The following is a 27,940-nucleotide window of genomic DNA, read 5'->3' on the forward strand; positions in this document are numbered from 1 at the left end:
AAAGTGAGCAAGATGATCAATCCATGAGGTATGGGGAGAAAAATATTTGAGATTCTATTTTTTAATTTAGTTTCTTTTGTCTGTTTTATAATGTATATGATATGTTGAGACAGTTGTACATATACATGATTTATAAAGAAGTTAATAGATACATATGGGGGATAAATGTCCATTTTCTTTTTTTCTTTTTCTTTCTCTTTTTTTTTTTTACTGATAAGGATGAGTAATGAAAATGTTTAGAAAGCGGTGGTCTAGAGAAAATCATCAAAGCTGGCCAGGAACAGAAGACAGTTTGAACGGAAGAAGACAAAAGAGAGATACAATGGCTGAGAGGCGGGGGAAGGGGTTTGTGTTGCTCCAAAGGGTAGAAGTGGAATCACAGATAAAGCCAATCGGAGGCAGATCTCAGCTCCACAAAGACAAAACTTTCTAACCTTTGGAAGTGGCTTAAAAAAAATGGTACAAGCTCTGTGACCCAATGAGATCTTGGACTGAAGAGATTCGTTTGGAGCCTGGACAACTGTGGATCTGGGCCACTATGCTGAACATTTCTGCATGGCTAGGAGGTCGGACTGCACAATTTTTCAAGCTTTCCCAACTCTCAAAGTCTATAGGTTCCATGATTTTTAGAGGACACACTGCAGATGGTGTAATAGATGATTTTAATTCCTTAAGCATGGCAGGTGCATCTCAGAAACTGTTCTGTGCCCACTCTTGCCTTAAGGCCCTTGTGTAGCTCTGCAGAGATGCTCTCTCCCATTATCCCCATGGCTAATTTCCTTGCCTTTTCCCAGTGTTTTCAGTGAGGACTGCCCCGAATACACTATTTATAATTGCACCCTACTGTCACCCCTACTAGCACTCCCAACTCTACTTCCTTTGCTCTACTTTCTTTTTTTTATTGCACTTATCACCCCATAATGTGTTGTGTAATTCACTTTGTTAATTCATTACTTGTTTATCATCTCTCTCCCTCTGCCAGCTTTTGGGGTCAAGGATTCTTGCCTCTTTGGCATCCAAGCACCTAGCACAGCTCCTGACATGTTGTAGGCAGTCACTAAATATTTGTTGACCAAATAAATAGTGGAACAGGGGTGGGCAGTCTGAGCTCAGGCTCTTCTGGGACCTGGCTGAGCAATTTGGGGCAAATCAGTTACTCAATCCAGATCCCTGTTTCCTCCGGGAGTCCATACACCTCTAAGAATAACTGTATGATTTTAAAATTCAGTTGGGTAGTTTGTTGTTTGCCTCTTAAGAATATACTAAGTAATTCCAAATGAACACCAATACAAATATAAGAAAATATGCCAATTATCCCTTTTGAACCACAGTTTGTTCTTTATTTAGCTCAGCTGCTAACTTGAGCCTTTCACACTCAGATTCTTTGTTGTTCTGAGAGCAATTTATTATTGGAAACACCATGAAAGATAAATCTAGTGACCAGCACATGTTTACCACACTTCCTCTAACCTTCATGCTGGGGATTTTCCACTGCTAAGTTACTGCTTAGGGGAAAATTTTAGAGCAGCAGGAAAAAACACTGATGGTCTGCTCCTTTTACTGGTATAATTTACCTTGATTGGCCTCTCTAAGCACCAGGGGATATATCAGCTAGTACTGATTGTTTGATGGCATTTTTTTTTCAAATCCACACACATTTTGTGAGATTTGCTATTGTTTTCTGACGTGCCTTGATGGCTCCACATGAGCATGAGGGAAGCATTTTATATGCGCTCTATGAAAGTAATAGCTATGAGATAATCCTATCTAATAAATATACTGCATTTAGTGAAATGCAAACATATTTAATAAACTGAAGTAGTATTTTCCCATAGAATAAAAAGCCTCAAGAATCTAGAAAAATAAGGGCAAAACTATTCCAAAGGAAACAGAAGGGAGGCACATGTAAAGTTAAGAGCAGGAATCACTAAAATTGAGAACAGAAAATCAATGAATCAAAAAGTTGGTGCTTGGAAAAGATCAATAAAATTGACCAACTCTGGCAAGACTGACAAAGAAAAAGCAAAGACAAATTACTAATATAAAAAAATGCAGTAGGTTTTACCACTACCAACCCTGCAGACATCAAGAGAATAATAAGGGAATACTGTGAACAAATCTACACGTGAATTTGACAACTTAGAAGAAAAGCACCGATTTCTCGAAAAGCACAAATTGCCATAACACATCCAACATGAAAGATATAATTTGAATAGTCCTATAACTATTAAGGATATCGAATTCATAATTTCAAAAATCCAACAACAAAAAATCTCCAGGTCCAGATGGTTTCACTGGAGAATTCTACCAAATATTTAATAATGAATTAATAACAATCCTACATAATCTCTTCCAGAAAATAGTAGAAGAAAAAGAAACACCTCCCCAGTGTTCAGAGTTAATTAAGGTCTGAAATTGGCTAATATTTGGATTATTTAGATGTTCACATCCTGTCTTTCCTTAGAAACTGACAATAAGATTTTTCTCCTTAGGTTGTCTGACATTCATAGGAGGTTCTTGATAACTCTCTGTTGAGGAATTTTCCCAACACTTTGACCATCTAGACATAATTACAGGAGAAGTGGAATCAAGGTCTTCTCTCTGGGTTGCATGACACTCTGGTTTACTTATTCTCAAGCATACTAGGATTGCTTTTGTTGATATCATCCTGAGATGCAATTTTTAAAAAGTGCTAATACAAAATAGCTAGTTTAACTGAACTTCCAGATAAGACTCTCTATTTGAAAATTCTTTGGCCTATCTAAATGCTCCAATTGTTGCTCACAATGGTGTCAGTTATTTATTTCTGTAAAACAAACCTCCCCAAACTTAATGGCTTAAAACAACAATGGTTTATTATTTCTCATGATTTGTGGGTTGACAAACAGTTTTTCTTCTGGTCTTATGTTGGGTCAGTCCTGTAACTGCATTCAGATGGCAGCCAGGCTGGGGCTATGAACTGTCATGTGTTCATTCTCCTCCATGTGTTCCCTCCAGATGGTGGCTTGGGCTTCTCACAGCATGGTGGTCTTAAGGCAGCATTCCAAGATGACTTCATTACATGCCTGGTACTTTGGTGGAGATGGCTGGACTAGCTGGGGGCTGGCCATGCGGTCTCTTCAGCAAGGTAACTGGACTTTCCGACATGAAGTCTCAAGACACTAATAAAGCAAACGCTGCCCATTTTTAAAGTGTAGCCTAGCCTAAAGTAGACTAGCATCACTTCTGCCACATTATGTTGATCAAAGCAATTCACAATGCCAAGCCAGATTCAAGGAAAGGGAAAATAAACTCCATCTTTTGATGTTGAAGGAAAGTAGAGAATTTGTGGCTATCTTTAATAACCTCTAAATTATTTATATTCTTCCCATAAGCAAAATACACTTATCCCTTCCCAAGACCTAAAATATTCTCATTCCATTATGGCATTAGGCTCAGACTTGAGATTCAGGGTTTTGTCATCTAAATTAGGCCCAGATATGAATGAGCCACCTAAGGTGCAGTCCCCTGAACGTAGACAATCGATGTGGCTCCCATCTATGCAGAGATTTGTGAATTAAAAAGACAAGTTATCCACCTTCCCAAACATTCAACATACAAAAGTGAATAACAATAATGGACACTCACATTCAAAAAGGGAGAGAAGGGGAGCACATAGCTTCCCTGTTTCACAGAAATTTTGAAATCCACCTGGGCACAAGTTGTCAGGGTCTCCTACTACAGTTCAGGGACTGTTCCTCGATTAGGGTCTAGTTCTGCTCTCTCAGAGTCTTTTTCCAGCCCACTGTTCTTGGTGGCTCTTGTTTCTATCCTCTGCATCTGGCTCTCTCACCTGAGAACTTTCTTTTCTATAAGATAGAGTCAAGTTTACAACTGAGTTGCTTTCTTTGCCTAGTTCTGTCTATATAAATTTTGGAGTCTAGAATCTCATTTTATTTTGTATTGCCCTATCCCTTTTAGTCTAATCTGGTGATACTTTTGTCAATACAATTCCCTCTAAATTTTGTATGTTTTCTATGCATCACATTACAAATTCACTTCATTAAATAAAATTCACACCCATAAAATTCTTCAAGTTAGGCCCCTTTTTCCTTTAGACTGCAAGTCAGGGTGCTGTGGAGCAATGCTCTTAAGATTCTTACATCTTTCTGAGGTCTTAGCAAAGGGTCACACAAGCACAAATCAAGGTCATACAACCTTGATTTGATCTTTACTTGGGTCCAGGTTTTACTGTCAGCATTCTGGATTTGACCTTTACCCTGAGTCCATTTCTAACTTTGAAAATCTTTTTGACACATGGAAAGGTTAGAAATTTTCCAACCTACCAAGTCCAGAGCTGGAAACATTTCCCCTAAATTCTGTTTTAAAAAGGAACAGTTTCTTCTTTGCCTCATTTCTGTCTTCCCATACTTTATCATAAGTGGCGAAAAGAAGTCAACTTTCACTTTCAACATTTTGCCTGGAAATCTCCTTAGCCAGATCCATAAATTCACTGATGACTTTTCTATCTTCTAGGTTATCAGAGGCAACAGTGTTGACAAACAACTCAGCACTATGTAATATGAGTGCTGTTTTCTCCAGTTTCCAATAGCAAGTACTTCACTACTTTTCAAACCTCCACTACTAGTCTCCTTACCACCCTTCCAGTTTCTACCTACTACCTGGTCCAAAACCAATGCCACATGTTTTAGGTTTTCTATGGCTACACCTTATTTCCAGCCACCAACTTCTGTATCAGTTATATATTGCTGTGTACCAAACAATCCTAAATCTTAGTGACCTAAAACAAAAACTTTATATTATTTCTCATGATTCTATGGGTTAATTGAATGATTCTTTCACTGGTCTCACTTGTGCAGTCATGAGACTATCTGGTACCCGAGCTGGGGCTGTTGGCCAGGATGCCTTAGTTCTCCACGTGGTTTCTCCATATGGCAAATGTGGACTTCTTCACATAACGGTCTCAAGGCTACATTTCAAGATGGCTTTGTTCATATATCTAGCACTTTGTTCAAATGGCTGGAATGCCCAGGCATCTCTCTATGTATTCTCTCCAGCTGGACCACTTTATGTGATGCCTGAAGGCTTCAAGAGAACAAAGAAAGAAGCTGCCAACTTTCTTAAAGACTATGGCTTACAACTAGCATAGTATCACATCTGCTGCATTCCTTGGTCAAAGTTTATAAGGCTGACCCAGATATAAAGGGAGAGGAACATAGATGCCATCTTTTGATGGGAGGAGTGGCTAGAATTTGTAGTCATCTTTAACACACCAAAATGACAATGACCTCAAGATAGTATTAGACCCTCCAGTGTTTTTTGATTCTTAGATTTTACTTTATATCATACATTATACCTTCCACAGAAGACTTACAGTTCTTTGAGAGTAAGGACTTAGGAAGAATAATTTATACATCTCTCTAAGCCTCTTACATAGAGTATGCCACATAATAGGCACTCCAGAATGATTTCTGGATAAATGCTGGCTAAATGAGCTATTCAGTCTGACTTTTGTTATGTATATATTATTTTATTCTAATATTATGTAGAATTGGTTTCTATTGGTAAACTTGTCAACATTCACTAACTAAAATATTTGATTAACCAACAGCAGAGTATTACCTAACTATTGGTTTGATAGCAGTTTTACTATAGATTCTATCTTCTTTAGTAGAATGGAACCCCCCATAAATAGTTTTCCACTAGGGCAGCGGTTCATAGCCCTCACTGCATAATAGAATCTGGGGTGCTTTAAAAAATATATATCATGCCCGAGATCTACTCCCTAGACTAATTAAATCAGGACTTCTAAATGTATTAGGATTTGTTCATAGGTGAATCTTATATGTAGCCAGTGTCATGAGCCACTTTTCCAGGACTAATGCTTTTAAACCACGTGGCCTTCTAAGGAGATAACTTTGCCCTATCTCACTCAGCTTCAACCATAGTACTCTAGTCATGAGAAGAAGCTGATGCTAAGATAAAGCTTGGAAACACTAGTATGTTGTGATAACCTAGGACTCTTGGCTTTGTGAAGTAGAACAAATAATCATTGAAATATTTTTCTTGGCATATTATGGCTGATCTATATGAACAACTTAGAGGCTGTGATTGTTAATAAAAGGTAAGGTCTGCCTGCCAACCCTTCCAGGGTGTTTCTCTGTGCAAAGCCTGCTGACCACATGGCAGATCTGAGGCACACTGATCATCTTCTCTGTTTACCTAAAGGCTACATAGAACCTAGTGTCTGTGTATAGCACATCAAGAGACTCCCTTGCCTCTATGGTGGGTGCTTTTCAGGGCTCACTGTGCTAACCCCCAAAGCTCACTTTTCAAAGGAAGAGATGCCAACTCATTTTTCTTGAACTCCATAGACTTAATTCTTATAGGCCTATACTATAGAGAAGGGCAAGAAAAACTGCTATGGAGAAAATGTTCAAAAGCATTATTTCTCTAAGGACTAAACAATGTTTATAATAATCAGAGAAGAATCGGGTTAAGAATGCTCTGTTACTTGGGTACTTCCTCAGATCGAAAGGTCAGGTATGATTGTGTCCCATCCTTGTAGTCAGGGAGGTCAGTTCCAGAGATAAACCTTTACAATTTAGCAAGCCAGATTCTTTAGGAATAAAAGCTGATTAACAATGTCTACATGGGTCTTCATTTTAGTATCCTTCCAAGTAATGGCTGGTCCCATCCACATTTCCTCTCCTCCCTGTCATTTCTCAGTCTCTTTCAATCTGTGTTATGCTCACCCTATTCCACTCAAACTTCTCTGGCAAATGTTGTTTAATCAATGTACAGTTTATGATCCTTAGCTGGCTGTACTTCCCAGCTGTGTTTAAAAAGGCATCTCGTCTCTAAATTCTTTACTCCCTTGACTTCTCTTGCAACACACTGCTGGTTCCTTTTGAACATTCATTTTCTATCCCTTTAATAGATTCCTTATCTTCTATCCTGACCTTAAACTTTAGGGTACTCAAGTGTTCATGCTTGGCCCCTATTCTTCTCATACTACATTGTCCAGGGATTTCATTCATGCTCTTTAACAATTATTAACTCTTGATGATTCCTAAATCTCTTTGGGCTCAAATGTTACATACTCTTGTACTCAACAAATATTTTCTGAAACACAAACACAGTGCCAATGTGGACTGGTCTGAAAAGGCAACATCTCCACCACAATTCCTTATGTTGATTTCTGACCATCACTCTATATGCTTTCTTTCCTCAGATATTTTTATTTCAGAAGCACTGAGGTCTTTCCATGCCTCTCCCTTCTTTTCTTGCCCCTGAACTTCAATCAGACTTCTTTACAACATCTTAGTGTTGTAAAGAAGTAAATCTCTAGGAGAGAGATTTACAATAAGATTCCCTAGTCCACTTTCTGGGCAATTAGATGTGCTCTGTACGGGGTATCATCTGAGTGCGTCCTTCTTAAGATTATGTCCAAATTTTTCTTTCTTTCCTTTTTTTTTCTTGTAAATAGATGTTTTAAGAAGACATTTTCCCTTTTTATTCTGTACTTCTGTTTTCACATTGTCACATGTTCTCCACATCTTACTTATTTAAGGAAATGACCTTTCATCCTGGACTTTAATCAACATTTTGGTACATCTTCCTTGTTCCATGTTAACCCAGGGTGCTTAGAGAAAGGACAGTGAAGTACATCACAGGTCTTGGCAGTTTACTACCTAGCGCTGTTTCATATGGTGATTAATGGCCCCTAGAGGACCCGATTACAGAAACATTTTGTCTCTTTCCTCTTGCACAGAACTAAATGACATTTATGGGATATCTTGAGAAGCTAATTGATATGAAACACACTCATATGTTCGATATCTTTTCTGATTTAGACACGTAGGTAGAGTTTTACCTTAACCGCACATTAGAGACACTCCTGACCCGTGGGTGTCAGCTCATTTCTGGTTATTTAAGATTATCCTTGACTTTGACAAGGTTGATATTATAATATTTTGAGGTGGTACTCTGTAAAGCAGTATCCAGGTCTGCCTTAATTACTGTTCTATCCCCAGGATGTAGCACATCGTAGATGCTCACTGAAGATTTGTTTTTTAAAAAATCTATGAATGACTGTACCTTTACACCTCTCAGTTAATAACCTAGGTCCCTCCCTCTTGCTAATGATGACTGAGGCAGAAGTGACACATTCCTCAGGTCACCAGGCTTATGGGTTTGGGAATGCATCTTGACACCAGACAGATTTTGAATATTATAGAGAAAGATTAGCTGCTCAGATCTTGTGTTGTTGTGCCAAAGGTCACTTAGTCCCTCCCCTTTCAAGGAAGAGCCTGGCCACTTGCTGAGCATGACCCCCTGGGCTGGTTGCATAATAAATTTACCTTAGCATTTTGTTATCCTGTAGGTCATTAAAGAGGAGTTAGTCAAGAATAGATCTTAAAGGCCTTTTAATGGGAACAGGAATTAGGGAAATAAGGAATCTAATTTCAAGTATGCTTATGAAAATTTCCCATAGAAAGGTGAGTTTCAGGAGTGGCCTGAAACACTGACACATCATGGCAGGCATCTTGTCCAGTCTTTACAGATTACTCTGTAAAAATTCTCAGATGGCTAAACTCAGTTAGCTTCCACAGCTATAAAATTTCAAAGACCCTGATGAGCAAATCAGGGCCTTTTCTCAGAGAGGAATCAATACTACTGCATTTGAATCACAAGGAACCCAGACAGCTGATCTTTCCAAATTTTTGTTTGCATCAACAATACTCTTCAACACCTGTGAGACTCTGTTTTTATATTCAAATGTTCAAAACCTACACACTCTATACCAGCATTTTCCAATGGAACTTTCTGTGGTAATGGAAATGTTCTATATCTGTGCTGTTCAGAACAATAGCCCCTTACTACATGTAACCACTAAGCTCTTGAAATATGGCTAGTGAGGAACTGAGTTTTAAGTTGAATTTAATTTTGATTAATTTAAATTTGAATATTCACATGACATTGATGGCTACCATATTGGACAGCATGGCTCTATACAATTGAGATACTATATACGAATACAGAGGAGAGTACATGAAATACATATTCTAAAATTATAAAAGTAACAAAATCTCAATAAATAAAAAGTTTTAAATGGACATATGTGGGGGAAAACCCTAAAAACACTCATATCTTAATATCTAAATATAAGTATTGTTAACATAGTGGCATATGATACTCTATTATTTCTCTTCAGTTTTATGTAAGAAGGGAAAATAGTGCAATATATAGTTAGAATGGTGAAGAGAATAGTATGAAAATCCCAGATGAACCTGGTTTTTAACTGATTATGATAGCTATGCCAGGAACTCTCTTCTGCATAGACAACGGGCCAGCTGGCTGCCTCTGTGGAGTGAATGACCCTCCTGTCCGCACATAAATTTCTTCCCCATAAGCTATTTATAATGTCCTACATTCCCACAGTACTTAGAAGGATGCATGTCTGTTAAAGGCTATATATTATACACAGTACATCATGACATTCCAGCCTTTAGCATCCTAGTGGGGCATTGTCTAGACTGTCAGACCTGGGCTCGGGGTGTATAAGGCAGGCTGGGCAGCTAACAGGCAGTATTTAGCCACTGGGACAAGCAAAGAGAGCACTAAAGAGAAGAGGGTGGACAAAAGAGAGATGGAGAACACCATCTTTATATTTTATTCTAGGACAGGGTCATATATACTAAAGACGTTCATTCATTCATTCAACAGGTAATTTGTAAGTAAGTACCTATTCTATGTCAGGGTCTTGCAGAGGAATATGGATATATTGGAACAAAGAGAGTCATATTCACTTCCTCATAGATTGAGAAGTCTAACACAGAAACAGAAATTAAGCAGTGGAATACATTTTTAAAAAAATATTCAATTACAAGTTGAGAAAAGTGCTATGAGGGAAACATGACATGCAGGAGAAGAGGTCCTCCATGGATAAGAATAGTCAGAGAAGGATCTTTAGAATGGTTGAAAAAAGGACCTTTATAGTTAGATATAGGAAGGTTGGAAAGGAGCTGGTTCTGTGAAGTGTGTGCGTGTATGTGTGCATGTGTTCACCATGCTGAAGAAAACATTTGCAGAGGCCTGGTAGCGCAGAGCTTGGAATATAGTGAATGAAGAAAAGATGGCTTGACCTGACATTAAAGAAGTCATCAGGGGGCAGATCACGTAGGTCACATAAGGGCTTCAGCATTTATTCTAATGGAAACAGAGAGATACTGAAGAGCTGTAATTAGGAGGGTGACACGATCATCAGCCCTTATTTTAGGTGAAGCACCATTCTAATTGCTGAGGATATAGCCTGGAACAAAACCATCAAGAATTCTTGTCCTTATGGAGCTTATGTTCTAGTGGGAATTGAAATAAAAGTAAAGTTGAGTTTGGAGAAATTGTTGAGATTTCAGCGATGTCCTTTGAGATGACTGAAGACACTCCCCGAGGCACATGTAGCCTGACAGGTAGGACTCTACCTGCGAGCCCCGCACTGTATCTGTCTACCGGTTCAGGGAAAGACTTTTCACCTGCATCTGCAGCTCCGCCTTGTCCGGAATGCTTCCTTTGCAAACCATTAGCATGGTTCCTGACCTGATAAGCACAGAGCTCCCTCCAGGCAAATCAACTATCTTTTGGTCTAATGGTATCTGAGGGCATAGTTCAGGTCTTGTCACTCATTTATTACCTAATTCAGATTAGTATGGGCTGAAAATGTCAAGCTAGCCAAAACTTAACTGTAAGCTAGTGGCAGTTAAATAATGAATACTTCCTGGAGGAATTTCATCTGTTGCTTAGGCTGCAAAAGAGACACAGCCAAAATCTAACCAGTCTTCTTTTTTTTTTTTATGTTATGTTAATCACCATACATTACATCATTAGTTTTTGATGTAGTGTTCCATGATTCATTGTTTGCGTATAACACCCAGTGCTCCATTCAGTACGTGCCCTCTTTAATACCCATCACCAGACTAACCTGTCCCCCCACCCCCTCCCCTCTAGAACCCTCAGTTGAAATCTAACCAGTCTTAAAATGACTTTCAACTGATTTCTTGTAGAGAAGCCTCAGAAATTCACTGGGCCTATGTCCAACTCTGCCACAGACCAGAAGCTCATCCTTATCCTCATGACTGGCCATCACCACTCCTGGAAACACAGCACAAAATCCTAGTGAAACTGAGCATGACCTTCCAAGGAAAAGGACAGATGGCCAGTTCATGTCCCTTTTTAGATGCAATTTCTGGACCCAGGGAAATGATGTGAAGTTTTCTCTTGAGCACTCCCCATCATTTGGCTATGACCTTGAATACAAATTTAAGGGGATGCCAAAAAACCTTGAAATCAAGATATATAATACTTTAATACACTATTTTCAAACTCAAAATTAATGCAAAAAAAATCCATGATGGACAGAATATCATAATTTTAACTAAGGACAGTATCTGTTGGGGTGACTGCCCTAAGCTGGGCTTCAGCAGACCTGGGCCCTTCTCTAGCTGTGCAGCACCCAGTGAGTTACTTTACTTCTCTGTTCTCAATTTGCAGAGGAACAAACTGAAACCAGAGAGGTACTCATTCTTTCAAGGAGCTGTTCATTAAGACAGATTCACTTGGGGAAGGGAATTCATGCTCAATATCAATAATTTTTAAAATGCTGCCCGGAAATTCTAGTGTGCCATGGGGCTGAATGGAACTGGGCCAGGGATTGCCCTGGCTGGCCTGATAAATGAATTGCAACTAAAGTATAAGATGCTAAGAGTGGATTCCTATATTCCTCCTGCCACATGTTGTTAGCTCTCTGGCAGTCATACTCTCAGTTTAGGGCAGTATGACAACAGGGCAGGGAAGGATGTGGAAGGATGGAGCAATCTTCCTGGAGCTCCTACTTCCTCCCCATCATCATGCTAGGTACTTATCATTTGGTTTAATCCACCCCCCCCCCCAACAGAGGAGGTCAGGACAATCACCTCCATTGCAGAGACGGGGAAACTAATATATTTACATAGGGAAGCCTTTCATGAAAACCCTCAACTAGTCTCACAAAACAGATTCATCCGATGGGGCATCGGACCTGCTCATTTCACAGACCCTCCAAAACTGCCCACTGAAATTCAGTTTTCATTCAAACAATTGGAGAGCCCCCACATTCCCCAGCAGCTTGAAGGTGAATGGAGCAGAATTCAGCAGAACAGAGGTTTAACAGTCTCTGGGGTCTGCTGAGGATGGGTTGTTTCTGGACAGAGATGGCACAAGAAGGTCTGTTGGGGGGTAAATGGCTCTAGCCCAGATCATCCCCCTGAGAAAAGATTTCCCATTCTCTCTCTCCCCATCCCCATCTCATTTTCCCCATAGGTAACATGTTTTGAGTTCTAACTCTGTGCCAAGTACTGTCCATCCTTTGTATAATATGTTATTTTTAATCTTCATGACAACCCTAAGTGGTAGGAATGATTGACTCGGTGATGTCAAGTAACTACCTGGCTGCTTACCAGCTGGTAAGGAGCAGAGTTAGGATTCAAAGGTGTTCTTACCTGAGAACCTGCATTCTGATATATGGTATATATGCATACCCAAATATCTCTCCAGTGAGGAGCAGCTAAAAATGAAAAATGGTGGGCTGGTACAATCTTTTTAGTCAGCTGTTCAGAGTGTGGCCCAGTGGGTATCACTGAAGACCTAATAGTTTCCCATTTGTAGATAACACAAAATTTCCACCATCTGGGTATTTTCCATTTAAGGAGACAGCATGTTTTACCTGGGTCCAGTGGTAGTTTACTCACAGCCCAAGGAAATGCTAGAAATTGAGAACTCTCTATAGATTGTCTGACCTCAGTCCATAATTATGGAAGCTTACTTCTGAGCATACCAGTAACTTTCCACTCCAGGCTAGATTGGAAATATCCCCCACCTCCCAAAACCCAGTGTACATTATTCTTACAGCATCAGTCAGAACATACAAAATGACAAAAATGTCAGTAGTCAGAGCTTTTTCTTCCCTCATATTTAACTCAAGTGTACCCTTCACCTTTTGGCCCCATTTTCTAAAAAAAAATAAAATTAAAACAAAAATAAAAAATTGGTACCCAGAGAAGATGCTTGAGGTCAAAGATCGTATCTGACTCACTTTTGTATCTCCAGCACCGAATACAGTACCTGACACAATGTAAGCACCCAGGAAGTATTTGACGAATGAATGAAAGCTACTCTGAATGTGAAGAAGGTGCTACTGAACCACCATTGATAGCATATAAGCAGAGACATTTTTTCTAGAAGTGCAGATGGACTTTCAGTAAGCCACAATGCACATCATCCTCTGCCTTGCTTCCTCTGGTTTTTCTAAACTGTTTCCCTGCAGCTGGATTTACTGACACATCCCCATTGTGGTCACAGGATTAACCTGCCCCACTAAGTCTGGAGTTAGTTAATCAAGTTGGGGACAGGAAGTGTATCAGTGGCTTAGGTGTCCACCACCTACAGGGGCTTAAGAATAGGACAAGTTCCCAAAGTTGGATTCTGAGTGCTCAGCAATCTCTGCTGGGTTCACCTCAACCCTCAGAGTCTGCTGAGGCATCTCATCAAATCCTCCCAACAACCCAGTAAGCCAGATATGTGTGTCTGTTAGGACTGGGTCCGTCTACATAAAACAGAGCTCAACTACAGTAGATTAGCCAAACAAGAGTTCATTTTTCCCACATGACAAGAAGCTGCAGTACCATTTTCAGGGCTGTCCTGTGGCTCTCAGTGCCATCAGGGTCTCAGGCTTCCTTCAGCTTCCAGCCCCGCCCAGCTTAGCTTCTGGCTTTGGACTTCCCACTCACCAGATGGCTGTTTCTCTTTCAGTGTCCTGTCTGAATCTCAGGCAGAAAAAAGGGGCAAGGGTGAAGGGCAAATGCATGTGCCTGCTACATCAACCCTTTCCCCAGGTTTTCCCACAGCTCCTCCCAGGGATTTCTGCTTATATCTTAGCAAACACAACTGGGACTCTGGGGATATTAGTTTTCTAATTGATTACATTGTTTCTGAAACAAAATTGGGGTCCTCTTTGTAATGATAAAGAGGAGACAAGTCGGGCAGTTACTAGTGTCTTGTGCAACATGGCAGTATTTGGTGCTCCAGGGAAGAGCCCTGGGGGCCCATGCATTTGAGGGTTATGTGCTTCCTCCCCACCATTGGGTGACCCCATCCACAGCACCAGGCTTCCATTGTTTCCCCTCTTATCACCCATCCTCCCTCATACCTCAGTCTCCCTCCTAACTAGAGTCTTGACCTGAAGCCTCACCACTTCCCAGCATCCCTCTCTCTCCCTCTCCTGCTTCTCCAACAGCCTCTCTCACCACTAGTAGGGTCCTTCTGTCTATTGACCAGATTTCCAATGCTGGTCACTGTGCTGCTGGGCCTCTGACATTAATGAGTGGATGGCAACACTGCCTGCAGCCCCTAGTTACCAGGCTGGATCTCCTTAAACTTGAGACTGTCCAATTCATCTCTAATTCTGTCCAGGAGATGACCCAGAGCCTGTTCCTACAGTCAGGTTAGTTTCAGTGCCCAGAAAGCTGGGGAAAGAGGATCTAGTTTCCTTGGTAACAAGGTTTGCAAATGCCTTGCATGTGGCCCCTCTTGAGGCTGGATATACTCAGAGCAGAAGAGAAGCAGCTTTCATTCCCCCTTCAACATCAGCTGACGACTGAAGGTATGGAGGATGTGGTTCCCCAGCATGCAAAGACAACATCTCTAGGCAGCATCACAGGAGGTAGGATTTGAGGGAGCTAAGAGGCATAAAGCTATCATCTAGGCTGACTGTTGTGCTTTAACCATGTGAAAGTGGGGTCCAGAAAGGTGGAAGTAAATTTTCTAAAGGGGGAGGAGCTGCACCCACCCCTATAGGATCCCAGCCACACAGCCAATGGGAAGTATGTCAGGGTGAGCTAGGAGTCTGAGACCTGCCAGTGGGATACGTTCTAGAACTCTCTCCCAGCCTCCTTTACCCACAAGCAAACCATCCAACTAATTACCACGAAGGCAGATGGAGGGGACCTCAGGTGACTACAGGGAGAACTTTCTGTTCTAAATGAGGACAGCAGGGGCGCCTGGGTGGCTCAGTTGTTAAGTGTCTGCCTTCGGCTCAGGTCATGATCCCAGGGTCCTGGGATCGAGCCCCGCATCGGGCTCCCTGCTCTGCGGGAAGCCTGTTTCTCCTTCTCTCTCTCCCCCTGCTTGTGATCCTGCTCTCACTGTCTCTCTCTGTCAAATAAATAAATAAAATCTTAAAAAAAAAGAAAAGAAAAGAAAATGCAAGCATTTAAAAATAAATAAATAAATAAATGAAGACAGCATTTTGGCAGACAACTGGGAAGACAGGAGCTTTAGGAAAGGCAAGTGCTGAGTGGTTGAATGGAAAGAATTTTAGACATTAATAGTTACAGGCACAGGGGCACCTGGGTGGCTCAGTCAGTTAAATGTCTGCCTTTGGCTCAAGTCATGATCCCAGAGTCCTGGGATCGAGCCCCACATTGGGCTCCCTGCTCAGCGGGGAGTCTGCTTCTCCCACTCCCTCTGCCACTCCTCCTTACTCTTTCTCTCTCTCTCTCTCTCTCTCAAATAAATAAATAAAATCTTTTAAAAAATTGTTATAGGCACAAATAGGGAAACAGGTCTAGAGCAATAGCGGAAATTGTTCAAAGATGTTGAGGGCTGCAGTAATGGAGGGAATAGTAATGGCAGCTAGTATTTGCTGAGCATCTACCATGGGGCAGGCACTATGCTGAATCTATTTACTTAATCATCACAACAGCCCTGTGAGTTTGGTACCAAAGCCCACAATCCCATATCTAAATTCCTTGAGGCCAAATGTGTTTCCAATTCTGAATTGTTCGTGTTTTAAGAAAAATAGTACAGTGCATGCATCGCATACTATGTAATGATTCCCAAGGGATCTGGGGCAGCACCCAGTAAGCAAGCACATTGAGATTTCTGCAGCAAATGGGCTAGACAAAGACCATAAAAACCCTCATGTCAATCTTGCCACCAAATAAGTATGGGTGCCCCACTCGTGAAAAAACTTTTAATTCCCAAGCTTTGAGGATTTTGGAGCTTTCAGATTGCATCATTATCCTCATTTTCCAGGGGGAAAACCCTGGCTTTAAAGAAAGTCTGGCTCCAGAGTTACTTTGTCTTGCTGTCTGGTGATAATGCTCATCTATCATATTTTATGCTTCCTATATCACTATAATGTATGTAACCAGATCCAGTCCTCATAGAAATGCTAATGAGTGGAAGCAGACTCTGTTGCATCTTTTTTTTATTTTATTATGTTATGTTAGTCACCATACAATACATCATTAGTTTTGATATAGTGATCCATGATTCATTGTTTTCATATAACACCCAGTGCTCCATGCAGTACGTGCCCTCCTTAATACCCATCACCAGGCTAACCCATCCCCTTACCCCCCTACCCTCTAAAACCCTGTTTGTTTCTCAGAGTCCATAGTCTCTCATGGTTCATCTCTCCCTCTGATTTCCCCCCATTCATTTTTCCCTTCCTTCTCCTAATGTCCTCCATGCTATTCCTTATGTTCCACAAATAAGTGAAACCATATGATAATTGACTTTCTCTGCTTGACTTATTTCACTTAGCATAATCTCCTCCAGTCCCATCCATGTTAATGTAAAAGTTGGGTATTCATCCTTTCTGATGGCTGAGTAATATTCCATTGTATATATGGACCACATCTTCTTTATCCATTCATCTATTGAAGGGCATCTCGGCTCTTTCCACAGTTTGGCTGTTGCAGACATTGGTGCTATGAACATTGGGGTGCATATGGCCCTTCTTTTCACTACATCTGTGTCTTTGGGGTAAATACCCAGGAGTGCAATTGCTGGGTCATAGGGTAGCTATATTTTTAATTTTTGAGGAACCTCCACATTGTTTCCAAAGTGGCTGTACCAACTTGCATTCCCACCAACAGTGTAAGAGGGTTCCCCTTTCTCCACAACCTCTCCAACATTTGTTGTTTCTTTCCCTGTCCATTTTTGCCATTCTAACTGCTGTAAGGTGGTATCTCAATGTGGTTTTGATTTGAATTTCCCTGATAGCTAATGATGATGAACATTTTTTCATGTGTCTGTTATCCATTTGTATGTCTTCTTTGGAGAAGTGTCTGTTCATGTCTTCTGCCCATTTTTTGACTTGATTATTTATTTTTTGGGTGTTGAGTTTGAGAAGTTCTTTATAGATCTTGGATACCAGCCCTTTATCTGTAGTGTCACTTGCAAATATCTTCTCCCATTCTGTGGGTTGCCTCTTTGTTTTATTGACTGCTTCCTTTGCTGTGCAGAAGTTTTTATCTTGATGAAGTCCCGAAAATTCATTTTTGCTTTTGTTTCACTAGCGTTTGGAGATGAATCTTGAAAGAAGTTGCTGTGGCCGATATCAAAGAGGTTACTGCCTATGTTCTCCTCTAGGATTTTGATGGATTCCTGTCTCACATTGAGGTCTTTCATCCATTTTGAGTTTATCTTTGTGTATGGTGTTAGAGGATGGTCGAGTTTCATTCTTCTGTATATAGTTGTCCAATTTTCCCAGCACCATTTATTGAAGAGACTATCTTTTTTCCATTGCATCTCTTTAACAAATGGGGAAAATAAGGTTTGAAAAAGTGATGTCTTGCTCAAGGGTATAGAATGGAGGGATAGAGGCTGAAGTCAAGCCAAAAGTGAGGTCTGCAGACTTCTGACTCTCCTGACTCCTACTCCTGTGCCATTTGGGCACATTCCTTAGAAATTATTTGAAGGAAGAGTAATATGAAGAGAATGTTAATATTCGTGATGTTTTGAAAAATAGGTTTGAAGTGGCAGCAGAATTAGAGTAGAAACATGGAAGCCTTTGCTAACTTTTGAACAAATTGTAGAAGACTCCTTATCTTCCCCAAATGCCACAGAGCAAGGTTCCAACTGGTCAAGTAAGGGGACATGACAGGGAGTGCATCTGTAGCCAGTCCACCTACCTCTCCCAGAACTAGAGCATTTTTTTTTTTGAGATGGAGATGATCCCTCCTGATATTAGGGTTATCTGAGGTCTCCTGCCTATCTCCAAGGACAGCAGAGAGAGAGGAAAAAAGAACAAAAAACAAAAAACAAGCAATGTCCTGAACCCTGGAGGGTTTGAGCAGGAGGTCTCTGCTGTCATGGCCCAGGGACTCCAGACCAAATGTCAGAAAGCCACAGCCACAGGGCATCATGAGAAGGGTGGTCTTCAATATTCAGGAAGGGGACAGAGGAACAGTCTGCAAAGTCAGCCCCAAGAGCAAATAGATGAGGGACATAGAGGATGCTGCCTAGCTCTTTGTGCTCAGAATATGTGTAGCCCCTAGCATGGATAGGAAAACAGGTTGGGTTGGGGGTCATGGGGAGAGGCAGGTGTCCCTGGAGAATCCTGGGAAGTGTGGAGAGATGAAGGACATGGAAGAACTTCAGTACTTTCCCACCTTCTTGCATCATCACATCATGGAGCATTATTTCCAGCAGAAATCTCTGGAGATGTTTCCACTACTGGCTATAGCTATAGTTTTTCTAAGATGCCAAATTGGCAGGTATTATTTAAGGGTCCCAAAAAGCCCCTCTGCCCTGACCTGCAAATATCTCAGTCAAATATCTCAGAGAAACTCCTTGGTACTAATGAATTCTCCAGAAGACACCACATGCAAAGATTTTGCCAAAGATATGGCTATGCACATACCATCCATCTGTCCGGAATGTTCTCCTCAGACTTTTCTGTTAAATTTTCATGCATCTTTCAAGACATTCCTTAGGTCCATGCCTCTTTCCTAGATACCCAAATAGCTTTCTCATATACACTTCTATTAGAACTATTGTCCCTCTGTAAAATTGTTACATGTTTACAGATTGCGCCCCCCCCCCCCCCCGGATGGAGAGTATAATAATATAGCTCACTAAATGGGGCAGTGTATGTGAAATGCTTGGTATGAAGTAGGCACCAAGTAAATGTTAGCATTTTTTTTCTCTTGCCTTCTGTCAGTTCTTCAACCAAACTTTCTAGGATTCACTTTTTTCCCACCTGCTTCCTTATCACCACTATAATCCATTCCTCAATCACTTTAAGAACCCCCTAACTGCCTTTCTAGTTACCAATGTCTTTCTTTTAATAGGTCTTATGGGCTTCTGACTAATGAACTTCCCTAAGATATCTCTGTCCTTGCATTTCTCCACTAGTCCTCGTGATTCCTAGGTTCCTAGTGATCTATTGCACCAGCCCCAAATACCTAGCAATGTATCCAGCAGTAACATTTCGTCCTCCCAGTCATAAAACTCTTACTAATCCTTTTCAGGGGATCTAATCCTTACGCACCAAACATGCTGTGCTAATGACCAGTTCCAGGACCTCTGTTCTTATATCTCCTAACCCACAGTATTCTTTCTCCACACCACCTTTCAAATCCTCCCTTCCAGGTTTAGATTAAGTTGGAAATCCTCCATAAATCAATTAAATTCTTTAATTAGTCAATTAATAAATGTGTATTGAGTCATGCAGTTGAGGGATGGGAATAAAAAGGAAAGTCTCTGGGCTCTCAGGAGCTGAAGTCCTCATGGAGGCTTGATGCTCACTCAGATCCAGTATCAACTTTTCGATAGAGATGCCAAGTGTAACCCATATTTGGTTGGCTCTCTCCATTACCTGATAATTTAGGACTCTACTTTCCTGGAAAGCTTCCCCTGAACATTTCTGAAAGTTGATAAAGGGTGTCTCACTTACGCTCATGAACAAGAACTTGGCAGCTTCTCTATCAGCTAGGGATGCTTCTGTCTGCAGGTAATAGAACACTTGACAGTGTCTTAAGCAACAAAAACATGAATGTTTCACAACTCTCAGAAATCTAGAGGTAGGCGGTCAGACATGAAGCTTAGTATGAGTTCAGAGAATGACTGATAAGTAGCAAAGTTGACTACACTTGGGCTATTGAGTCTGCTATGGGTCCTTAAATTCTCCCTGACTACTGAAAAGATATTTTCCAGTGACTGAGGTAGGGAAGTACATACAAGAGGAGATGGGAGTGATGGTTATAGGGGATCAAGTGGCCCTGTGTGGATGAAGGAAGAATATATGAGCAGGGATCTTATAGGGAATAAGTTAATCATTTAATTTTTTTTAACCATGTCAGCTATGCTTGACATTCAACCACATTGGTAGTCTATTAAACACAAAAAATGAGGAAAAGGGAATACCAGCACATTTATTGCATATACTTCCTATCTTCTTTTTCTTCCTAGACTTCTAATTTCTGTACCTATATTTAAAATCCTAGTGTTCTTTGGTCAGTAATCAAGGCCTAAAGAAACAATGTCTACAGAAGGACTATCCACTGGTTGCTGGTTACATTGTTAGTGACATTGTTGCTAACCTACCCAGCATCCATTTCCTCCTTCTTTCTTCCTAACAGAATTTGAATGTTATTCAAGTATGGATCCAACCCAAAGTTGTCTCAGGGAAGGTTGAACCTCCTTGGATGAAGCTCAACAATGTCTTAAAAGACCCAAGCTCTTTGCAACCTTTTGCTTCACTGTCCATGGTATCTTGGCTTTTCATCCTCCTACTTATAGCCCATGACCTCTAGATGGCTGTCATCACTCCAGGCATCATGAGTAATTCAAAGACATGAAGCAAGTGGAAGGGTCAAGAGGCTTTCTCTTCTCAGTGCTTTGTCTTTTTATTCAGAAAGAGAAGCAGGCCAACTGCCTAGTTATCATATCTGGATTCCTTCCTCTAGATTCTATTGAACCCCAGTGGACTTTTACCCTTTATCAGGCACCACTGTCCCTCTTAGTAGGGTTGCTACATTTACCAATGAAACTACAGGACAACCAGTTAAAATTGAATTTGATAAACAACAAATAATTTTTAGTATAAATATGCCCCAAATGTTACATGAGATATACTAAAAAGCTATTTCTTGCTTATCTGAAATTCACATTTTTTCAAGATTTTATTTGTTTGTTTATTTATTTATTTATTTATTTATTTATTTATTGAGCATTAGTGGGGGGGGGGTCAGGGGGAGAGGAAGAGAGAGAGAATCTCAAGCAGACTCCCTGCTGAGTGTGGAGCCCGACATGGGCATCGATCTCATGACCCTGAGACTATGACCTGAGTGGAAATGAAGAGTCGGACACTTAACCAAATCAGCCACCCAGACACCCCTGAAATTCACATTTAATAGGGCACCCAATATTTTATCTGGCAACCCTTCCTTATGGGCACTGCCAACTTTCACCAGGTACGACCATCTCCCTAAGGAATTGATAGGATGGCCTTGAGTTCTCAGAATGCCACAGCACTGGGATTCAAATGAGAAACTTCACCTGAATGCCTCTCTTCACCATTCATTTCACACTCTATTAATGGAATCCCAATGAAGGTGGCATGGGGGCAGAAGAAAATGTGAATGACAAACACTATGAAGTACCCAGCATTGCTTCTTCCCTCTGAAGCCAAAGGTTTGGCCAACCTTGTCTGTCCACCTTGACTCTAACTTGGATGTGTCTTTACCAGGAGGCTCCAGCCCTGTTGTCTTGGACAGCATCTTTTCATTTCATGCAAATAGACCTATTCACCTGTCAACACAGACATGTCAGAATCCTAGAAGTAGACATGGCTTAGTCCCATAAGTAGACATGGCTTAGACTTAGCCATGGGACTAAGCCTAGAAGTAGACATGGCTTAGTCCCATAGCTGCATAAGACATGTGCTATTCAGAAGAGAGACAAACAAAGGCTTTGCCACTTAAGACCATCTTCATGGAAATTTGAATTTGGCTTGGTTCTTGAAGGAAGGAAGTGAACAGGTCAGCAGGCAAGAGGAGGATGTGAGTGGGAGATGGGAGAAAGTATGTTGTCTGGAGACTGTGAAGAAACCAAAACTAAATAGAGCAGGGGTGACTTGCTGTGGTGTCATGGAAGTGACTGAGTAAATTCAGGACCATATTGCAGAAAACACTGCAAGCAAGGAAGGGCAGTAAGTTTGATCTAGTAGGAAATAGAGAACCTTTAGAGCTCCCTGATCAGGATCAGTGACCAGATGAAAGCTGCATTTTCATATTGCTTCAGCCATAGAGAGAAATCACAAAACCATGCCTACGCACAAAACTGAAGTTAGAAATTGTTTTTCAAGCTATTAAACTTTGCAATCCAAAAAAAAAAATATGTCAGATCACTCAACCTAGGCTTGTTTTTTACATTTCCCCCTTATCATTCCCTTGTGTAAATTTAAGTCCCTCAAAGAGAAACCCAGCATATTTTGTTGAAGGTATGCATTCCTTTGCCAGTTAGGAAATCTGAGCCTTTAGAGGAATTCACAATTTTTAGCTACATTCTTTAGTTACTGGACAAAAGAATAAGACCATCTAGTATTTGAGAAAAATGTATATTCTTAGATATTTAAGGTAATGTGAACTTCATCTCACGCACAAGGATGTTCCTGGGCAACTTTGATCATTACTAACTCTCTGATAGACACTTCCTTCCTCCTCGAACAGGGCCTTGTTTACAGCAGCATTCCCCACCTGCCAGTAAGAACAGCTCCCCCTTCACCCAACTGCCCTCCCATCCTGCAACACCCACAGGTTTTTCCTGCATTATTGCCCAAAGAAGTGAGTACACTTCTTTTCTAGTTAAACACTGTTCTCAGAACAGTACAGTTGATTTGACCCAAGGTAAACCCCTCTCCTTTTCACACGTTGTATCTCAGAAGGGCCCCTTCCCCTCCCCAGAGTCTGGTGACCTCTATTCCTTCCATACTGCTTTAAACCCTATCCTGAAAAGGATCTAATAAACTATTTCACACGAATACTTGGAGATGTTCGCGTGGGGGTTGGGAGAAACCTGGAAAATTGAAAGACAAAAGAATATAATGCAACCTTTTTCTAAGACTTTTTCTTTTCTTCTTCTCCCCCAAAAAAATTTTTTTAGGCAGATCCAATCAGCAAGCAGCGCGCGCAAACGTCCTAGTCCAGGAAGCCTTGTTTACGCCCGGCGAAGAAGACCTGAAGTCCGTGGCACTGTGGTGATAAGGAAACTGAGGCACAGACAGTTTAAGTGACTTGCCCAAGGTCACACAGCTTTTTTTCTTATAAGGCTAATTATTACAAGGCATATGTCAGTGAATCAGCAAGATCTAGATCCAGACAGTACTACAGACATGGAAGATGTTACAAATGCTGAAGAAGAACTTATTAAAGAATGTGAAGAAATGTGGAAAGATGTGGAAGAATGTCAGAAAAAATTATCACTTGTTGGAACTGAGACACTCACTGATTCAAATGCTCAGCTGTCATTATTAATTATGCAAGCGAAATGTTTGACTGCTGAACTCAATCAATGGCAGAAAGAAAGTCCTGGAATAATTCCACTGAATGAAGAAGTTCTTGTAACATTAGGCAAAGAAGAGCTCCAAAAATTGAGACATGATCTTGAATTGGTGCTCTCTACTATTCAGTCAAAGAATGAAAAGCTAAAGGAAGACTTGGAAAGAGAGCAACAGTGGTTGGATGAACAACAACAGATACTGCAATCTCTTAATGCACTACACAGTGAATTGAAACATCAGGTTGTGACATTTTCTGAATCAAGAATCTTTGATGAGCTGAAAACTAAAATGCATGATATAAAAGAATATAAGGAGAAACTCTTGATTACCTTGGGTGAGTTTCTGGAAGATCATTTTCCTCTGCCTGATAGAAATGTGAAAAAGAAAAAGAAAAACATTCAAGAATCAACTGCACAGCTGATAACACTGCATGAAATGTTAGAGGTTAAAAAATGGCCATACTTTAGTAACTAATCAGCCAAATGCTTTGCTTATGAAAATTTTACCATCATTCTTTTTTTCCTATTGGATTGAAAAAAATGAATCCAGATATAGAAGAAAGTATGGGATGTTGGAAAAAAGTACCTGTTAAACAGTGGAACATCTAATAATTAATTTGCAAGAAATTTTAAAGAAATAAAATTGTTATGCTTCGGAAAAAAAAAAATTTTTTTTAAAGGGGGAGGGTGGAGGGATTTCTTGTTGTTAGTTCTGTTTTCCTTGGAACTTTCCCACTATGACATTGACATGTTTGCTAGGCTGGAAATGGTCACCAAAGTTGTGATTCTTCCTAGAAAAACCGGAAGGAAACCATTTCTAAACTAAGTGAAACTCAAATTATGAGAGTTTAGGCATTAGCCATTCCGAGAAGACACTATTTCTTTAGGCCAAGAAGCATTTCCAGTATGAGGAACAGGTTCTGCGAAGGTCCATGTCACAGTATTCACAGGTGAGGGAGTAGAGTAAGCCTCCTTCCTTTTCCTGCCCTGGGCCACTCTGTTCTCCCTGGAGATGACTTTTGTGATCAGTTTCTTTGGTGTCCTCCTTCCAGAGATAATCTATGCATTTTCAAAAATATAGGGCTATTTGAAGTTCTTTTATTGGTTTATTTGGTTATTTTTGTCAGAGATATTACATTCACATGAGTTAAACAAGAACAAATATAAAAGATAATCAGTGAAAAGTCAACCCTGTTCTCTGTCATCTCCATGGTTTTTCCTCTCTGCATCACCCCTTCCCCAAAACCCATCAGCTAACTGCTTTTGTTATGTTCTTATGAATTATCCCAGACCTTTTAAAAGAACATATGAGTAAATACAATTCCATTTCTTCCACTCAAGAGATTCTTTAACTTGGGACTCTATAAAGACATCAAGAAAAATTATTTCAAAAAGCAAACTATGCATTAATGGAATTAACTATAAGCAGTTTATGAATGGTAAATTGAGCATAAATATATACAACAAACTACAAATAATAAAAAAAATTTAACTATATAAGGTTCCTTTGCTTCAGGATATTGTGATCACCTTAAAAGGGACCTCTCCTTTTTTTTTTTTAAGATTTTTTTAAAATTATGTTATGTTAGTCACCATACATCATTACATCATTAGTTTTTGATGTAGTGTTCCATGATTCATTGTTTGCGAATAACACCCAGTGCTCATTGCAATACGTGCCCTCCTTAATACCCATCACCAGGCTAACCCATCCCCCCACCCCCTCCCCTCTAGAACCCTCAGTTTGTTTCTCAGAGTCCATAGTCTCTCATGGTTCGTCTCCCCCTCTGATTCCCCCCCTTCATTTTTCCCTTCCTGTTATCTTCTTCTTCTTCTTCTTTTTTTTTTTAACATATAATGTATTATTTGTTTCAGAGGTACGGGTCTGTGATTCAACAGGGGCGCCTGGGTGGCTCAGTCATTACGGGACCTCTCCTTTTAAATGTTTTATAAAAATCAATATCTCTAAGGCTGGGCCAATCAAAAAAGCTGCCAGCAGTACACCAAACCAGGTGTACCTAGTATATACCGGACAGGTGTGTCCTGCCCACCAGTGGCCTGTTTGCCCCTGGGTCGGTCTGTGCAATGCTGGGGACCAAGGTGATTTACCACCTAGGTCGGCTCTGTGGTTTTGCCCACCACACACAGGGGTGGTATTCATAAACTGCTGTGGCTCTGGGTGGGAAGAGGGGACTCTGCCCTGAGCCCCACCCTTCTGAGGGTACCTTTATTTGAGAGTTTCGTAGATCCTCCTGACTCCAGCAGCCTGGCATAAGCCTAACCATTGCATTTCCTCTCATGGATGGGCTCTACCAGCCTACCATATAGTTTTGTAGGTTACTGCCTCATTGACCTACTCAGGATAATCCAACTGTAAGCTCAGGGACCTAGCTGTGTCCCACTGCATTTGTTCCTGCTGCTTCTTCTCCTTGGAATACCCTCTCTATGCAATCCTAATGTTTGAAGTCCCACCCATCCTTTAAAATCCAGTGCAAGAATCCCCTGAAAGCAACCCAGACTTCCCATGTAAAGGTATGTCTTGCTCTCCTCAACCCCTTACTGCTGTTTCTATCATACAATCACATTCTGCTTATACCTGTCATTCCAACTATAATTATAAGTTGGAATGTTTTCCCCCTACCATCAGACTATAAATTTTGTGACTTTGGTTATTTATCTCTGTAGTCCCCATGGCATAGCTTAGCATGGTGCCTTAAATATTGTAGGATTTCAAGACACATTTATTAAACAGAATTGAATTGTTTGGTTTAACCCTCATTCATAGCCCAATTGAATGGTATTAGGGGTGTGGGAGGACAGGGGTAGTGCTGAAAATCTCATACTTGATAGATTAAAAAAAAAAAAAAAGAGCTTTCCAAGTAGATAGTACAGCAGGAGGTTAAGAATTCAGTCTCCAGATTTAGCATGACCTGAAATCAATCCAGATTCTGCACTTACTAGCTACAAGATCTCAAGCAAGCTGCTTGACTTCTCTAAACTGGTTTCTTCAAATGTAAAACAAGGTTGAGAATAATATATCTACTTTATAAAGGACTTAACACAGTACCTGGCAGACAGTAAGTATTCAATCATTACTATTTTTAGTAGTTTGTCCTGGGGCAACTGTCAGTTTCATCCATTTCTGGTCCTAAGGCTTTGACAGTAGCAGCTGAAGTCAGAAGTTCTTTGAACCAATGCTCAGAGCACTTCCACTCCCAAGCTGCTGTTTGCTTGGAAAGAGGGAAATAAAAAAGCCATCAGTGAAATCTCAGTGAGCCTTCATTTCCCACTGGGGAAGCAGGATGAATAATAATTGTGCATGTTTTATCCAAGTCTATTCATTGGTTCAAAAATAAACATTCTCATTTCTAAACTGACACCAATACTGACAGCCACAGGGCACATGTTTCTATTTGCTATTTGGTACTATCCATTAGTGTTCTTAAAATGTTATTTTTGAAAAATCCGTCCATATAGCTCAGTAGAGTCTCAATAAGAAACAAACAATTGAACTTAAATATTAGGAAGTTTTCCATCATTTAACAAAGAAAGAGCACTCAGCTGACAAAGGACATGGAAAATTTACAATTTCTAAAGCAAAGGTCAGAGGTAGCCTACAAATACCATGAAGCCTTGCAAAAGTTCAGGAAGCAGAGAGTTAATGACTGGAACCTGCTTGTCTGTCATGCTGGAAATTTCCACTGCTTGTTTTGTTGGCTGTGGAAAGGGTTATACATGGAGAAGAGCTGTTTCCACGTGTGTGTGTGTGTGTGTGTGTGTGGGTGGGTGGGTGGGTGCCTTTTTCTTCATAAACCCTTTGCAATGCTGTGTCATGTTCTGTTTTCCTTCCAGCTTTCTTTGTCTTCCTGCCTTCTGGAGTCACCAGAGGGCTCTCTCCTGCTTCTTTATTGTATAACCAATGTCCTGTGGTACATGGCCTTACTCCCACTATCTGATCTATTAATATTCCCATTGCAAAGACATTATTAGCGATACTTGTTAATGAAATAGTTATTTAGAAAAATACAATAAAATACTTACTGACTCGTGGAAACAAAGAGAATACAAATCCAGGACATTTGACATTTTATGAAGAATGATAGAAACTCAATCCCTTAGAGCAGAAAGGGACATAAAAAAGCAACATTCGAATCAACCCCCTCCCCTTTTTTATTGTAGATGATGACAATGAGGCACAGAGAAAAGAAGCAATGTTCCCAAAGTCTCAAAGCTAATCACAAAGTCTGGCTTTAGGACTAACAATGTATGGTCAACCACATAAAAGATAGAAATAGAGTGGTTACCCACTGTGGTCATGGTCTGTAGTTAAGAAATAGCAAGACCCCTTTCCTCCGGGAGTCATGTTTGGGAAATAGGAATACCAATATGGCACACTGAAATCCTATTTGTGAAGCAGCACTGCTAAAACAAACATTGCAGAACTTAAATATCAAAGTAAGTGTGGATGAAGATAATTGCTATGTCTCCTTGAGTGTCTCTGTTTCTTCTAGGAGCCAGGGGAGGATTAACAGCTAAATTGCAGGTGTGTGGGAAC

At 40.5% G+C, this 27,940-nt stretch overlaps 1 protein-coding gene across 1 annotated transcript; it reads left to right on the forward strand.

Annotated features, from left to right (window-relative positions):
• Window positions 1-23,037: 23,037 nt before the first annotated feature.
• On the forward strand, window positions 23,038-23,860 carry LOC116639072 (centromere protein K-like). The gene has a single exon (XM_032415187.1). It carries the CDS (start codon window positions 23,174-23,176, stop codon window positions 23,858-23,860), a length of 687 nt encoding a protein of 228 aa, XP_032271078.1. The 5' UTR covers window positions 23,038-23,173.
• The last annotated feature ends 4,080 nt before the right edge of the window (window positions 23,861-27,940 follow it).

Source organism: Phoca vitulina, unplaced genomic scaffold (assembly GCF_004348235.1).
Source record: "Phoca vitulina isolate PV1807 unplaced genomic scaffold, GSC_HSeal_1.0 scaffold17, whole genome shotgun sequence".
Lineage (NCBI taxonomy): Eukaryota > Metazoa > Chordata > Mammalia > Carnivora > Phocidae > Phoca > Phoca vitulina.